Genomic DNA, 13,989 nt, shown 5'->3' with positions numbered 1-13,989 from the left:
ACGGGGACGAAGGGTGAAGGTTTGGAACGAGGAAGAATGAGTCCTTGATACGCAGGTCTTAGTTACGCACGAAGGTCAATTTGGTCAACCGGCAGGAACAAGAATGCTTTTTTTTGAATTATGGATTTCTTAATCCATAATCCATATTTTTGTTATGGAATGGTGGATTTGGAATGCTTTTTTTGAATGATGGAGTTTTGAATGTGAAATGCATATTTTGAATTACGGATTGGTGGATCTGAAATTTTACTGGAAGTGTCAATCCAAAATTTTTCTGAATTCCATAATCCAGAATGCAAAAAAATAAATACAGTTCAAATGCATTTTAGGGTTTTTAAAAAATAATAAGGACAATTTGGTTTTTGCATAATATTGTGGGGTGCAGGAAGAAAAATGTAGGGGTGCAGGAAGAAACTGCCAAAATGTTGTTATCCGGAATCTTTCAAATCAATTAAATTGGGATAACTGAAAATGAACCCTAAAAACTCCAAACGCTGTTTTTGAGTCCAATTTCTCCTTCCTTTTGCACTGTCGAATTCCATCAGAGTTGCGATCCATGACGACACCGCCGTCTTCCTCCTCAGCTTCGGAATCGCAGTTTTCCTATTCAAACCCTTCCTATTTCCCCGTCCCCTTTCATCTGCAGCAACCAGCAACTACTCACTACGCTGCACCCTACGTCGCCGCCCCTTCCGTGCAAATCCCCGCTCCTCCCGTCGTGGGTCCGGTTGCGCCGGCACCAGTTCCCGCTGTATACTCCGCCGTGCCTCAATACCAGGTCAGTCGTGTTCTTCCTTCTTAGAATAAGAAGAGGAGGAAAAATGTGGCGTAAATTGATTTAATTTATTGGATGAATAACGTGATTGAATTTTATGTGATTGACCAGGCGCAGCAGCTATTTGAGAGGGATGCTCAAATAATAACGCCGGAGGCTCTTGAGAATGTTAAGGCAGCAATTGCGAGCAGCGATGTGGAACACAAAACCGATGCCAAAAGGAAAGCAGTTCCTCGCAAAGCTGCTGGCCAATCATGGGAGGATCCTATCCTCGCTGAGTGGCCAGAAGGTATAATGATGGTGATGGTTATGACTATTATGTAGTCATTACTATATCGTAAATTTAATTTTATGTATATTGAAGTTAGATAAGAAATCACGAACTATTTTTATTTTTTTTATGATTAGATGACTATCGGCTCTTCTGTGGTGATCTTGGTAATGAAGTGAATGATGATGTTCTTTCAAAAGCTTTTTCCCGATTTCCTTCCTTTAACATGGCACGAGTAAGAAGATTTCCCATCTAACTCGAATTCTCTTTATGTTTAGCCATGATTGTCGTGCTAGTGTGAGCATTTTTTATTTCCTGTTCAGATTTTTGTTTGAAGGGGTGGAGTTGTTAATGATTTGTGTATCTTAAGGTAGGTCTTATTTTATACTTCACATTTGATTAGACATTTTTTAATGATAAAATTGATGTGTTATTTTGTCATCTCAGGTTTCCTCTTGTTGTTGCTCGTTATTCACAATTCAAGGGCCATTGAAATTATATACTGGTGACCTAATGAACCTGAATTTTAACAATCGATTCATTTTAAAATTAGCGTTGTGATTATTATTTTGTAGTGTTGTGAGATCTTGATATCAGAAATAGATGGAGTCAGGTGTCCTTTGAGTATTTTGAAATTTGTTAGATCTGGCATCAGGTTGATTCGCAGATGATTGTTTTTCCTAGCGGGTTTTGCTCTGTTTAACCTACATAGCATTCTAACTATTCAGAATTATTTCGACCATTGTATTTTTTGGGTAATGTTACTAGTATGCAATTGTTTCAACAATATACGAAGTTAAGTTTAGGTGTGGATGAAAATAATGGACCATTAAAAGGACTTTGAAATTTGCCTGGGAAAGTTCCTATCCTTGACGGAGGCTATCTAAAACTATACTACTATTATTAGCAATAATAAGGGTGAAAATTCTGTTATTTTTTATTAGGATTTGATCAATAAATACAGAGAAGGAAACCCTAGTGCTGAGGGTAGCCCTGCAGGTGGCATGATCCACAAGCTACCAGAAGCTTCTAATTACTGAAAGATAAAACAGGGTAAAATAATCAGCACTTGGAATCATTGACTAATGGTTGAAATACTTGAGCCAAATGGGCTGGCAATGGCATAACTGGCATTTGGGTCTGTTAGTAGTTGTAAATGGGCTTCTTGGGTCAATGGCCTATCAGAGAGCAGCTGAGAGTTGTTGTTTTTGCGTGTCGGCAGGAAACATTGGTGTATTTTTATATCAGTTGGAATGAGAAAATTGGTAAAATAATGTTAGTGAAAATATGAACTGTAAAATTAGTAATAGTTGTGTCTATTAGTTATCAACTAATTATTCATTCTCTATGAACTAGGTTTTTTGTGCATAATGAATAATGTGAATAATATATTAAGTTGGTGGAAATTGGAAGTTAAATCAGCATTTTTGCATGCATATTATGTTGATGGAAATATGAGGGCATGCTATTTAATGGTGGAGACATTTAGTTCCATCTAAAGAACGTAAGGTTTATTATAGTCATCTGTTTGTAATTTGTAATTGCCTTCTTTTCCTTGTCTGTAAGCAAACTAAACAATAATTTACAAATTTGTGGTGCATTGTAATGCGGGGTGATTAAGGTATTTTTTTTATCTTGTTTAGGTTGTCAGAGATAAGCGTACTGGTAAAACAAAAGGTTATGGATTTGTGAGCTTTGCCAATCCTTCTGACCTTGCTGCTGCTCTTAAAGAAATGAATGGTTAGTAAGTTAAGATGGGCCTCTCTTTAAGCATTACTCTGTAATGTCTAAGTATATATTGACTCTTCTCTTTAATATGTTACTTTGCCGACTAGTGCTTTGATTCGGTATAAATATTTAAGTGGAGATAAAATGATAGCTTGACAATCCAAAACTTCATGATGGATTATTTTTTCTTTTACTATTGAATTTATTTAGGGCTTATCCCAAGTCACTAAATCCGTTCAACATAAAGAGACAATACTTTAGCAAATGCAATGAAATGTGTATTTTGACTTTGATGTCTCCATTTCAGGTAAATATGTTGGAAATCGACCAATAAAACTACGCAAGAGTAACTGGAAGGAGAGGACTGATTATGAAGCACTGGAGAAACAGAAGGTTGCAATTTTCTTTGTCAATGATTTGAAATTGTTCCGTTAATGTATCCTCCTATATGTCCAACTTCATTCTTTTATTGTTTACATGACAGAATCACATTCAAAAGAAACCAAAATTGTCCAGGAAAGGTGTGCTGCACAAGTAAAAAGGGCCAGAATTTGTGTAAATCAGGTTACCTACTTGGCTAAGTAAAACGGTGTTTACAAAAGGCTACTTCTCTTTTCATATGAAATTTAGCCGACTTAAGGGCCTCCCTCCCCTTCAGATATTTATTTCCAAGGAACTGCTTGCTGTACCTTATTTCTGATGTTTATATTTCAGGATTATACAGTAGGACGAGGAAGTAAAACTCAGAAAATGTATTGAATTTGACTTCTGCGTATTTTAATTAATGAAAAATCTTAGATTGAGTACTCAAGTTGGTGCTTTGGGGTGATATGTTTTTACATGAAATAAGCCATGGAAAAATGGATTGACAAGTCAGGCTAAACTTTTAAATGTCTGTCTATACAAAAATTAGTGCCAAGTACCTAACAAAACACTGGTTACAATTTTTTTTTAAGAAATTTGTTTAACGCACGCTCTTTGGTTAAGAAGTTAAAAACAGATTTTCATTGAAAATTATGAACATTAATAACTAGAGGAAGGTATATTTTTAGGTCCCATGAAAAATTTACTTTTAACTTAAGTAATGTCTATATTTACCATTTTTTTTAAAGAGGACAAATCTTTTTAAGTAAAATCTTGTTTGACCTAATTTATTTTCAAATTTTTCCAATCAGTGTTTCGATTATTTCTAGAAGTGAAAACACATGTTTGTCTATTTTTTATAATAATAAAAAATATAAAAAAAATTGATCGTTATTATTAAAATTAAAAATATTATTAAACTTATAAAATGTATATTCATAAAAATAATCATAAAATAATTAATTTTTATAATTGTATTATAAGTAGTCTTTTACTATTATACATCGTTAATTAAGCTTAGATTAATTACAGAACTTAAAAAGTAAAATAATAAAATAAGTTATGTTAATAGAGATAAAATCGATAATACCGATAAATTATGTGTGAAATGATACGTAATAATAATTAAGCTACATATGATACATCCAGCATTTAAATTCAAATGGAGGTACAAATGATAGTCAAATTAAACCAAATAATGAAATTACATTTGTCAAGTGAGTAATGATAAACATAGTCCCTTTATAAGTTTAACCTTGAATTGCGGTATAAATAGAAATTTGTCACTATAAGTTTTATCTTGAATAAAGGTGCATATAACATTTTTGACATTTCACAAAACTACCAACGCATAACCTTACGGATTTTCTTTAACAAAATTCCAACATAGCATGAACCTATAATTTATTGTTAAATATTACATATTATTCTTATTGGTTGACTTGCTCGTCGGTTGACTTTGATGACAAGCTTTAACTCTGTCTATTTTTTTACGAACCCGTCTTATCTTTTGGTGTTCTGGAATGTAGTTTCGTTGAAACATAGGGGTCCTACCTGTTGATTGCACTCTGATGATTAAGTCAGTACAGAGCTTATAAGATATAAGAAGTAGTAAGTTTCAGTCTTAGAAACATTAAACCTTAACCTGAGATCTCATGTCCCTTTTATAGTTTACCTCTTGTAAATCTATCACGAGAATATAATCTCAACTGAAAGCATACTCAACAGGAAAATATTTTGCTCAATGGCACACCCTCATGGTGTTGCAACAACACAAAATCTTTTCTTCATGGAGTGCATAAAATAATAACAGAATTACTACCAGGGTACCAACTCATGTACCAGCATCAGGGGTTCAATTTGTTCACGTAGCCACCCTTAACGTGGCACTACGCTATCTTTTGAATGCATGCAACCTAACATCTATGTGCCCTAGCACACATGGGCTTAGGTTTAAAGGAAAACATTTACTTAAACTAGACCTCATGTGCACTAAGCACACCCCTAGGTCCAAACCCCTCGCTAGCATTCTAGGACTTATGCACGAAGGGTTATATAAGAAAGGGACTACACATACATTTGGGGCCTAATCACCTGGCCCACCAACTTGGCCCACGAGTCGAACTGACCTACCTATGACAAGTGCTGAGGTTCGACCAAGCGCTGAACTCTAAACGCTCTGATCCAGTTCACATATAAATCATATTTTTTTTTCAATTTGATAATTTATTTAAAGAAGTGTTAGTGTACATCATTATTAATAACATTTTAAAGCGCTTGCATTTCAAAGGTAAAATATATTTTACTAAATAAATTTATTAATACCATATTTATATAAATATAATAATTGATCTTTAATTTATACCATTAAATATTACTCTCAATAAATTGTATTTTCACAAATAAGTTGAGGAGGATAAATCACTTACAATCTAACAAATGAAATGAGACTACTACTTCTCAAAAAAGATTAAACGAGTACTTTTAGTACATTAACTTTTATGTGTCATGGATCTTAATGATATTTCATTAAGAAAATGAAAGTATCGACCTCATTAAACAATGGGTTATGTAATGGTGTTTAATCATGTAATTTTCTTAATTTAATATTTGGAGTTTTGGACCTAAATTCTAGATTTAAAAAATGAAAATAATTTAAGATAGTTTGAGAAATGAATCATGAGATCTAACAGCAAAATAGAATATCAGAGATATCACATTTTATTATTTTGTAAAATATAAAAAAACATTTAAATTGTTTATATATATATATATATTCTTAATGAATTATTTAATAATTACTATTTACTTTGAATCGTAATTTCATTGAAAATGAAAATATATAATAAATCACATAGTAATTAACTATCATTTTAAAAAATAATTGTATTTCTTTAAAGTATATTATTTTTATAACCAAATAAACGTTGGTAGAAGTATTATATTTAAGAAATCTGACTGATTTTCTTAATAAATTCTATCTGATATTGTATATTTTCATTCACAGAAGTGAAATATTAAAGCCAAGTTGATAGAAATAAAGATTTAAAATAATACAAATTCCGCGGCTTGGGGTGTTGCAGGGGTAGGCTTGTTGTGGGTTTTAGATATAAAAAGTCGTAAACCCCAACTACTTCGTTTTCTCCATTGCCGCCACAGCTATCGACCCTCCGAAGCTGCTGCATTTCTCGACGGTTCTTCCTCACGCCTTTGCTTCTACTGCTCACTGTCACTTCTACTGGTGAGTCTGGTCGCAATTTTTGTACTTTTAGATAACATTCAAGGACAAACTTTCAACCATAATTTCAATTTCTATTCTCTACAATTGTTTTACGCCAACTATGGCCCCTTTAGAATCTCTAACCACTGATTCTTGTTATTACTCTAATCAAAATTCTCCTTCTTCAATCTCTCTCCTCTAGATAATGTTACGTTATCTTATCCTTTCCCTGCCCAACACCTAAATATCTATATTTTTTTTGCTCTCTAATGTACGGAGAAGCAGTGCAGCTTTCGATATTTCATCTTTACAGCTGTTTTAATCTATACTATTGTAGGATGCTAGCAAATGATGTTATTATATTGTTACAAGATTATTGTGATGGTTATTGGAATTTCCGTTATGTTATTTCCGTCTCTCATTAGTGGTGCTGTGTGCTTCTTCTTTTGTTTTTCGTATGTGTTTATTGTAACAAAGATACATCTTATTGTTTTGAACTTTTACAGCTGAGTCCCAACTTTATAGGGAAAAGAGGGTTGGTGAATGAGAAGTGCGCCGGCCGTTTATAGCTTGAGACTGTCCAATCAATATACTTGACTGAACAACTACAATGGGACATATAGCTACTCTGCAAAACAATGTTTTCAGCTCCCATTCTTTGAATGGTCTGCTTGGTTGCAACAAAGAAGAGAGCTGTATTTTATGTGCTAGTTCTGCTTTGGTTCACAGTTCAAGGAAAAAACCGCCTACCCTACACCGAATTTATTTTGGTGATTACTTTTGTTCAACTAAATATTCTTTTCCTTGGAAAGGATTGCGGTGTAGAAGTTTTCAGGGAAGTGTTTTAATTGATAGAGTTATTGAAGCTGACCATGAAGGTCGTGGCTCTGAAAGTGATTTTGTTGGTGTAAGGAGAAATTCCAGGGAACTAATGGATTCAAACAATTCTAGAAACTCTCCGAGTCTGTCACCAGAGGCACCATTTGTTGAAAACGATGAAACCACCAACAATAAAATTCTTCAGAGGCTCTGCAGTCTAGGAAAGTTAACAGTTGCGGCAAGGTTGATTGATGTCATGACACGGAAAAGTCAAATACCGCATTTCCTTTCTTGCACGAATTTGATCCGAGGTTTTATTAGAAAAGGTATTATAGGTGAAGCTTGCAAAATAATGAACAAAATGGTCATGTCTGGTGGAATTCCTGACACAATTACATACAACATAGTTATTGGTGGCCTGTGTAAAAAAGGTCATTTAAGATCTGCCCTTGATCTGGTAGAAGATATGAGCCTGAGTGGTTGCTCCCCAGATGCAGTTACTTATAATACAATAATTCGCTGCCTATTTGATATGGGGGATTATCATCAGGCAATTAGTTTTTGGAGAGACCAATTGAGAAAAGGCTGCCCTCCTTATCTGATTACCTATACCGTGCTTATTGAGCTGGTTTGCAAATATTGTGGGGCTGCTCAAGCCCTAGAACTACTGGAAGATATGGTAATGGAAGGCTGTTATCCTGATATTGTTACATATAACTCTCTTGTAAATTTGACTTCTAAACAAGGGAAATACAAGGATACGGATTTGGTTATATCAAATCTTCTATCCCATGGAATGCAGCCCAATGTTGTGACATACAATACCCTTATCCACTCTCTTATTAACCATCAATATTGGGATGAAGTTGATGATGTTGTGAGGATTATGAATGAGACCTCCCATCCTCCTACACAGGTTACGTACAATATTCTTCTAAATGGCTTTTGTAAATCTGGACTTTTGGACCGTGCCTTAAGCCTCTACAGCACAATGGTTATTAAGAACTGTTCGCCAGATATTATAACATACAATACTCTTCTAAGTGGTCTATGTAAGGAGGGGTTTGTAGAGGAGGGCATCCAGTTACTTAACCTATTGGCAGGTACTAACTATTCTCCTGGGTTAGTCACCTATAATATTTTAATTGATGGGCTGGCTAGATTGGGTTTCATGGAGTCAGCAAAAAAATTGTATGATGAAATGGTGGAAAAGGGAATAATTCCTGATGAAATTACTCACACTAGTTTGACTTGGGGGTTATGCGGGGCTGATCAATTTGAGGAAGCTACAGAGCTGCTAAAGAAGATGTGTAAGAAAGAACAAAGGATTAAAAGTACTGCGTATAAATGTGTAATCCTTGGATTATGCAGAAAAAAGAAGGTTGATATTGCAATTCAAGTTCTAGATTTGATGGTGAAAAGTCAATACAATCCAGATAAGAGGATATATTCTGCTTTAATCAAATCTGTTGCTGATGGGGGTATGCAAAGAGAGGCTAATGATTTGCATCAGACGTTGATCAAATGGAATATTCTGAAAGAAGAAATCATGTTGAATTAATTGGAGTTTGTGTGTAAAGATAGGCAAAATTTCATGCTTATGACCATGTACAGATTATACGTTCTCTCAGGTAATTCTTTTGATCCCCTTTGCTTGTGGTTGTGGGGCTTTGATCGTGCCTATTAGGATTAGTGTCACACTCCCTAAGTTCTCTCTATTTATATTTCTCTCTAATCACGGTAGAGACTAGAGTGAGATAAGGGTGTTACACACCCTAAGTTCTCTCTATTTCTATTTCTCCCTATTCGTGGTAGAGGCTATAGCGAGATAAAGAATTTGGGGAACAAATCTTCCCCTGAACAAAAGAGGATCCAAATCCTTCATTCTGAGATCTGTTAATAATTGTTAATAATTGGTTGAATGTAATGATGGCTAACTCCATAAGTTTTTTGTTTCTAGATTGTGCTGTTTTTTTTTTCCAAATTTTGATGCAGCTAATTTTGTAATTGTTCTAACAAATACGTGTTACAATGTCATTGCCTTAGTTCCTTTTTTCTGTTAATTTACAACTTGCCTCTTTCTTTCATGTCTATAATGACAATTTGCAACCACCCTTGGTGCTATTATATTTTACTAAATTAAGCACAACTTACTACCATTAATCTTGAGCTAAAATTACATTGTATGTTGTTGACATTAATAAAATGAAATGTCCGTGTTATATAGGTCATAAGGCTACTAGAGAATTGAGTTTCTTGTAATATGTTTATGTTTGGATATCTACTGGTAAATGAAATGGAAATAGAATAGACTAAGATGGGGTAAACTTACTATTCTATTATTTGGATTTTTTTATGATGAAATGTAAAAAAAGATGACAAATTCCATATTATACTCTCAAATTAGATGGTGAAAAAGAGGGGTGTTGTATCTTATGGAAGGGATTGCGTTCCATCTGATTTCACTGTACACTATCCATATAATGGAGTCTAATATAATTCCATTCCATTATTTTTTGTTAATTCTAGCATATCCTTGAATTTTAATTTCATTCTCTGCTGTTAGCTTAGCTTTTGATATCAGAACTTTAGATCAAGTTGGAAGGCATTTTACTAGATTTTTATTTAGTAAACCTCTGTTCTTGTACTTGAGACTGTAAACATCAGTGAATTAGTCTTTACTTAATTTTCACCTTAATGTCACTGAAAAAAGGTAGTGGAATAGGACTTCAAATAAATGAACGAGACTTTGTTACATTTGCGAATTCAAGGATTTGTAGTTAAACTTGAAAAACAGGGATTAAAGTGAAAAACGCATACAATCTCAAGACCAAAACAGAGATTTACTAAACTTTTATTCTCCATAGTCTTACCTTGTTATTCAGTTATGTAGTTTTTTCCGGTGCTAGTCTTATGTGATGAATCATGGTTGCTCCCTAAAACTGGAAGTAACATGTGTGCCTAAGAGTCGCTAATTTTTACTGTGGGTATTTGCCAATGTAGGAAAGCATGCTGGGAAGTTTTGACGAATAGTTTCGTGGGGCTGCAAGATCCGACAGTATTGGCTAGTACTGTCCTCAGCATGAACTAGAATTTCGGTAGTTGAAGTTGACATGAACATGTGCTCGTGTTAAGTTATTTTTAAAGTAAATCTAATCTTCAAGTTTGTAGATTTTAGATAACTCGATTGTTGAACAATAAGTTTTATCCATGTGTTAAGTTTGGTAGTTTTAAGTTCGTTCCATTGGCTTGTATAATACAATTTAAGAGCATTTTTTAGTTTTTATCATGCAATTTTAGGGATTAAAGTTTGTCATTATTGCACACATCCATGCGATCTTGCGAGTTATTTTAGGTTAATCATATATTTTTTAAGTTAATCATATAACTTAGCCCTTGAACTTGTTTGGAATTTTCATTTTAATTAGGACTAAATTATATATTTTATTTTTTGGTCTCAAGATTTTTGTTCAATTGCCCAAAGGTTGTGAGAAAAACATCAATCGTGATATGCAAAATAAATGTTCAGTAAAGGTCTTATGATACTATTTCCTTTTATAGGAATCGAGCTTAGAATCCTGTTAGATATATAAAGAGCAAGGGAAAGAGTGCAAAAGTGGCATTTGTCATAAAAAAATTAATGCATTCTATATTTTTGGTGTCTTTAGTGCTCAACTTTTAGTAATTAGAGTGCATTATTATCAACTCAGCAATAATAATATGGATTTGATTTTGGTTGGCCAAGCACATTCCTTTTTTGCATTGATTTGTAGGATGTATAACATTTTTCCTTTTAATTTAAAGAACTACTTAGTTATCCTAAAGTATATTAAAATCGTCTTAACGTACACTTTGCATGATATTAGGTCTTCTAGTAGTGAGATAGAATTAATAATCTATCATACCTCTTTATTTGACTTTATCTACTCATTTTCCCTTTTCATTAATATTAAGATAGCATGTAGTAATCATGGGTGTTGTTGATTTATCTTCATAACATACACTTTGCATGATATTAGGTCTTCTATTGGTAAGGTAAAGTAAATAATCTATCGTACCTCTTTATTGACTTGATCTACTCATTTCCCATTTCATTTTCATTAACATTAAGATAGCCTCTTGTAATAATCATTCTTGAAGTCCAAGAAAGAAGGTTACTACTACTTATACTTTTGTTGGACAACTTTTCTTATCGTAAATTGGTTGACAATTATGAACATCTCAAACTCCTACATTAACATTTGCAAATTCTTGCCAAATGTATCTATTAGGTGATCCAAAAACAATATCATTTATAAAAGTTTTAACTAATAGTATGTAATCATTAATAGAGTAGAATTTTTGAAATCTCTCAAGTAAGAAGTTACCTATTCTTCATATCATGATCGTTGTCAAGTAACAAGTTATTTATAAAACTTCATTACATTATTTTATTTACTGCATAAATCATATCATATAGGTTGGCAATTGCTAATTGTTACTTTTAAGGAATTAAAAAGGGTTTTTGAATGATAAAGAAATATGTTCTCTAGTGATTTTTTAATAATTCCTGGATAATTTTAAAAAACCTTTTTTTTTCTTTTTGATTTGCTAATCATTGTTATCAAGATCTAATGTGTTCACGAAAGGATACTTGCAGAAGCTATAGATTTTGACAGATTTCAATTCTCTGCACAAGTCATGAAAACAATGAGGCAAAAATTAGGCACTTTAAACAACAGAGACTTGGTAAATTAGCAAATTAGCAGATGACACATTAAAATGATTTGAACAAACTCTCAATTAGAAGACCCAAATAAATCAGCTTTGTGCCCTAGAATTTAGTGTAATCTGATAAAGCGAGCTCCTTGTATTTGCACACATCAGGCACGGAAAAGGCTTTGTTTGTTTAAACGTCTGAATAAATCTTGAGAAATAGCCTTCATACTAGAAAGGGATTTTGCCAGCTCCACAGCATCACTTGGCCATCCAGCATAGCTAATCCCTTCGACCAACAACGTGTAAGTTGTTTGATTTGGCTGGCATCCATTGTCAACCATAACAGCTAGCACCTCAATGGCATCCACTATTCTGTGTGCTTTGCACAATCCAAGAAGAACAATGTTGTAACTAATAACAGTAGGTTGCCACTCGCTCCTTTCCATGTCCACCAACAACCCAATGGCCTCATCCACCATCCCATCTCTGCACAAACAAGATATGAGTGAATTATAAGTGATCCTATCAGGATCAAGACCGTTGTTCAGCATCTCCAAAACCATCCTCAATGCTCTAATTTTGTCCCCACTACTCCACAGTGCTCCCAACATTGTGTTATATGAACTCACATTTGGAGGACAGCCCACTTCATCAAGCTTCTTAAAGATGCTCAAAGCCTCATCACCTCTTCCCTTCTTACACAGAGACCCCATGATGGTGTTGTAGTTGATAATGTCAGGCAACCATCCAGCAGATACCATATCATCCACAAACCCTATAGCCAAATCCACTTTCCCCTCTTTGCAGAACGCAGAAATCAACGGATCATAGCAGTAAGCATCAGGGCTCAACCCCTTCTCCTTCATAACCTTCAACAAATCTACAGCCTCCCCAGTTTTGCCATCACGGCAAAGCGAATTAATCAAAACGCTGTAAGTCACAACGTTCGGCTCACAACCCTTCACCATCATATCAGACATCAACCTCTCCCCGGTTTTCCATCTTCCCTCATTCAAAAGACCCTTCAAAACCAAGTTGTAGAGGTTCAAACTCGGGGTGGTGCTCAAATTACAAACAAACTCAAACGCTCGATCCACCAATCCTCGTTTGCACATACCCCTCACAATCACATTGTAAGTGTACATGTCCGGTTGAAGTCCTCTTGACACCATCTCATCAAGAAGCTTCATTGCCTTGTCAATGACACCGTGTATGATAGTCGCTTCTATCAAGATAGTGTAAGTGATCACAGTGGGGTTGCAGTTATCTTTCATCAACTGATCCATAACCTTCATAGCCAAATCAAGCTTTCCCCTTGCACAGAGGCTCCCAATGAGAATGTTGTAGGTGACAACATCAGGGGAGAATCCTCTATTCTTCATTCTTAGAAGCACCCCATTTGCAGCATCAAATCTATCGCTCCTGCAGAACCCACTAATCACTGCATTGTAAGCAAAAGCATCAGGGTCACCATGCTGTTCCAGAATCTCCATGACTTGCACCGCTTTCTCTGTTTTCTTGGAAGTGAACAAGCCCTTGATGAGCTTGGTGCAAAGAATGACGTCGGGTTTGTAACCCCTCTTCACCATTTGCTCCAGAAAATAGAGGGCTTCGGTGTATTTGCCCGTTCTGCACAACCTGTTGAGGGCTCTCATGTGATGGGTGTCTCGAAAGTCGTAATGTCGGGGCCTTGTGTCTGAAGAACTAACCCTGCCGTTTCCCTTATTGTAGTTGTTCTTTCGCTTGCTGGGGTTGTCTTCATTTAGAACCGGGATTCTGCATGTGATGACAGTGTTGGGTTTTGGATGCCACGCCCCCTTCGAGTTTGTTCGAAGTGAGAGGGTATGCGACAGGAATTCGGTTGAAACTGTTGTCATTGACGAGGCCGTGGGTTGAAGTTGCTGGTTTCTCTGCTCATCGACAAATGGGTACCCAGACAGAATCACAGGGGAAGGAAGTTGCAGAGGAAAATTTAGGGGTTGGTTTGTGGATAAGGGATTGAAAGAATGAGGAAATCCAACACCAAGGAAATGGATTGGAGACCGCAATTATTATTTTATGTTTCATTAAATTTGTTTTATCCTATCTTTTTTAGTTTATGGAAGAGACCAGAGG

The 13,989-nt window shown here is 34.9% G+C and overlaps 3 protein-coding genes across 8 annotated transcripts; 2 read left to right on the top strand and 1 right to left on the bottom strand.

Moving 5' to 3' along the window:
- The first annotated feature begins 398 nt into the window (after positions 1 to 398).
- Positions 399 to 3,585, top strand: LOC137824261 (uncharacterized). 6 transcript variants are annotated; one of them, XR_011083226.1, is made up of 9 exons: positions 464 to 778; positions 887 to 1,064; positions 1,184 to 1,281; positions 1,370 to 1,416; positions 1,494 to 1,551; positions 2,690 to 2,786; positions 3,082 to 3,167; positions 3,259 to 3,338; positions 3,489 to 3,585. XR_011083226.1 is itself a non-coding variant. In XM_068629819.1 (7 exons), exons 1-6 carry the CDS (start codon positions 557 to 559, stop codon positions 3,310 to 3,312), a joined length of 735 nt encoding a protein of 244 aa, XP_068485920.1. In that variant the 5' UTR covers positions 464 to 556; the 3' UTR covers positions 3,313 to 3,338; positions 3,489 to 3,585. The 6 variants fall into 6 exon arrangements, 2 of the variants coding, with proteins under 2 accessions (XP_068485919.1, XP_068485920.1); XR_011083227.1 differs by lacking the exon at positions 1,494 to 1,551; XR_011083224.1 differs by having other exon boundaries at positions 3,259 to 3,585.
- A 2,551-nt stretch (positions 3,586 to 6,136) lies between these two features.
- Positions 6,137 to 10,500, top strand: LOC137826151 (pentatricopeptide repeat-containing protein At1g08610). Its single transcript, XM_068632018.1, has 3 exons — positions 6,137 to 6,378; positions 6,864 to 8,807; positions 10,180 to 10,500. Exon 2 carries the CDS (start codon positions 6,968 to 6,970, stop codon positions 8,735 to 8,737), a length of 1,770 nt encoding a protein of 589 aa, XP_068488119.1. The 5' UTR covers positions 6,137 to 6,378; positions 6,864 to 6,967; the 3' UTR covers positions 8,738 to 8,807; positions 10,180 to 10,500.
- A 1,377-nt stretch (positions 10,501 to 11,877) lies between these two features.
- Positions 11,878 to 13,932, bottom strand: LOC137824409 (pentatricopeptide repeat-containing protein At3g04760, chloroplastic-like). The gene is given in 2 exon segments (XM_068630046.1): positions 11,878 to 12,064; positions 12,066 to 13,932. Coding segments are annotated over 2 exon segments (1,761 nt in total). The 5' UTR covers positions 13,752 to 13,932; the 3' UTR covers positions 11,878 to 11,989.
- Positions 13,933 to 13,989: the final 57 nt, after the last annotated feature.

Source organism: Phaseolus vulgaris, chromosome 8 (genome assembly GCF_000499845.2).
Source record: "Phaseolus vulgaris cultivar G19833 chromosome 8, P. vulgaris v2.0, whole genome shotgun sequence".
Taxonomy (NCBI): Eukaryota; Viridiplantae; Streptophyta; class Magnoliopsida; order Fabales; family Fabaceae; genus Phaseolus; species Phaseolus vulgaris.
Note: the sequence above shows the minus strand (reverse complement) of the source record. Positions and strands in the feature narration are given on the sequence as shown.

Coding starts and splice junctions, on each gene's coding strand:
- LOC137824261 (XM_068629818.1), top strand. CDS start 557: ATGACGACACCGCCGTCTTCCTCCTCAGCTTCGGAATCGCAGTTTTCC. Junction 1,282..2,689: donor CTTCCTTTAACATGGCACGA/GTAAGAAGATTT, acceptor TATCTTGTTTAG/GTTGTCAGAGATAAGCGTAC. Junction 3,168..3,258: donor AAGCACTGGAGAAACAGAAG/GTTGCAATTTTC, acceptor TTTACATGACAG/AATCACATTCAAAAGAAACC.
- LOC137826151 (XM_068632018.1), top strand. CDS start 6,968: ATGGGACATATAGCTACTCTGCAAAACAATGTTTTCAGCTCCCATTCT.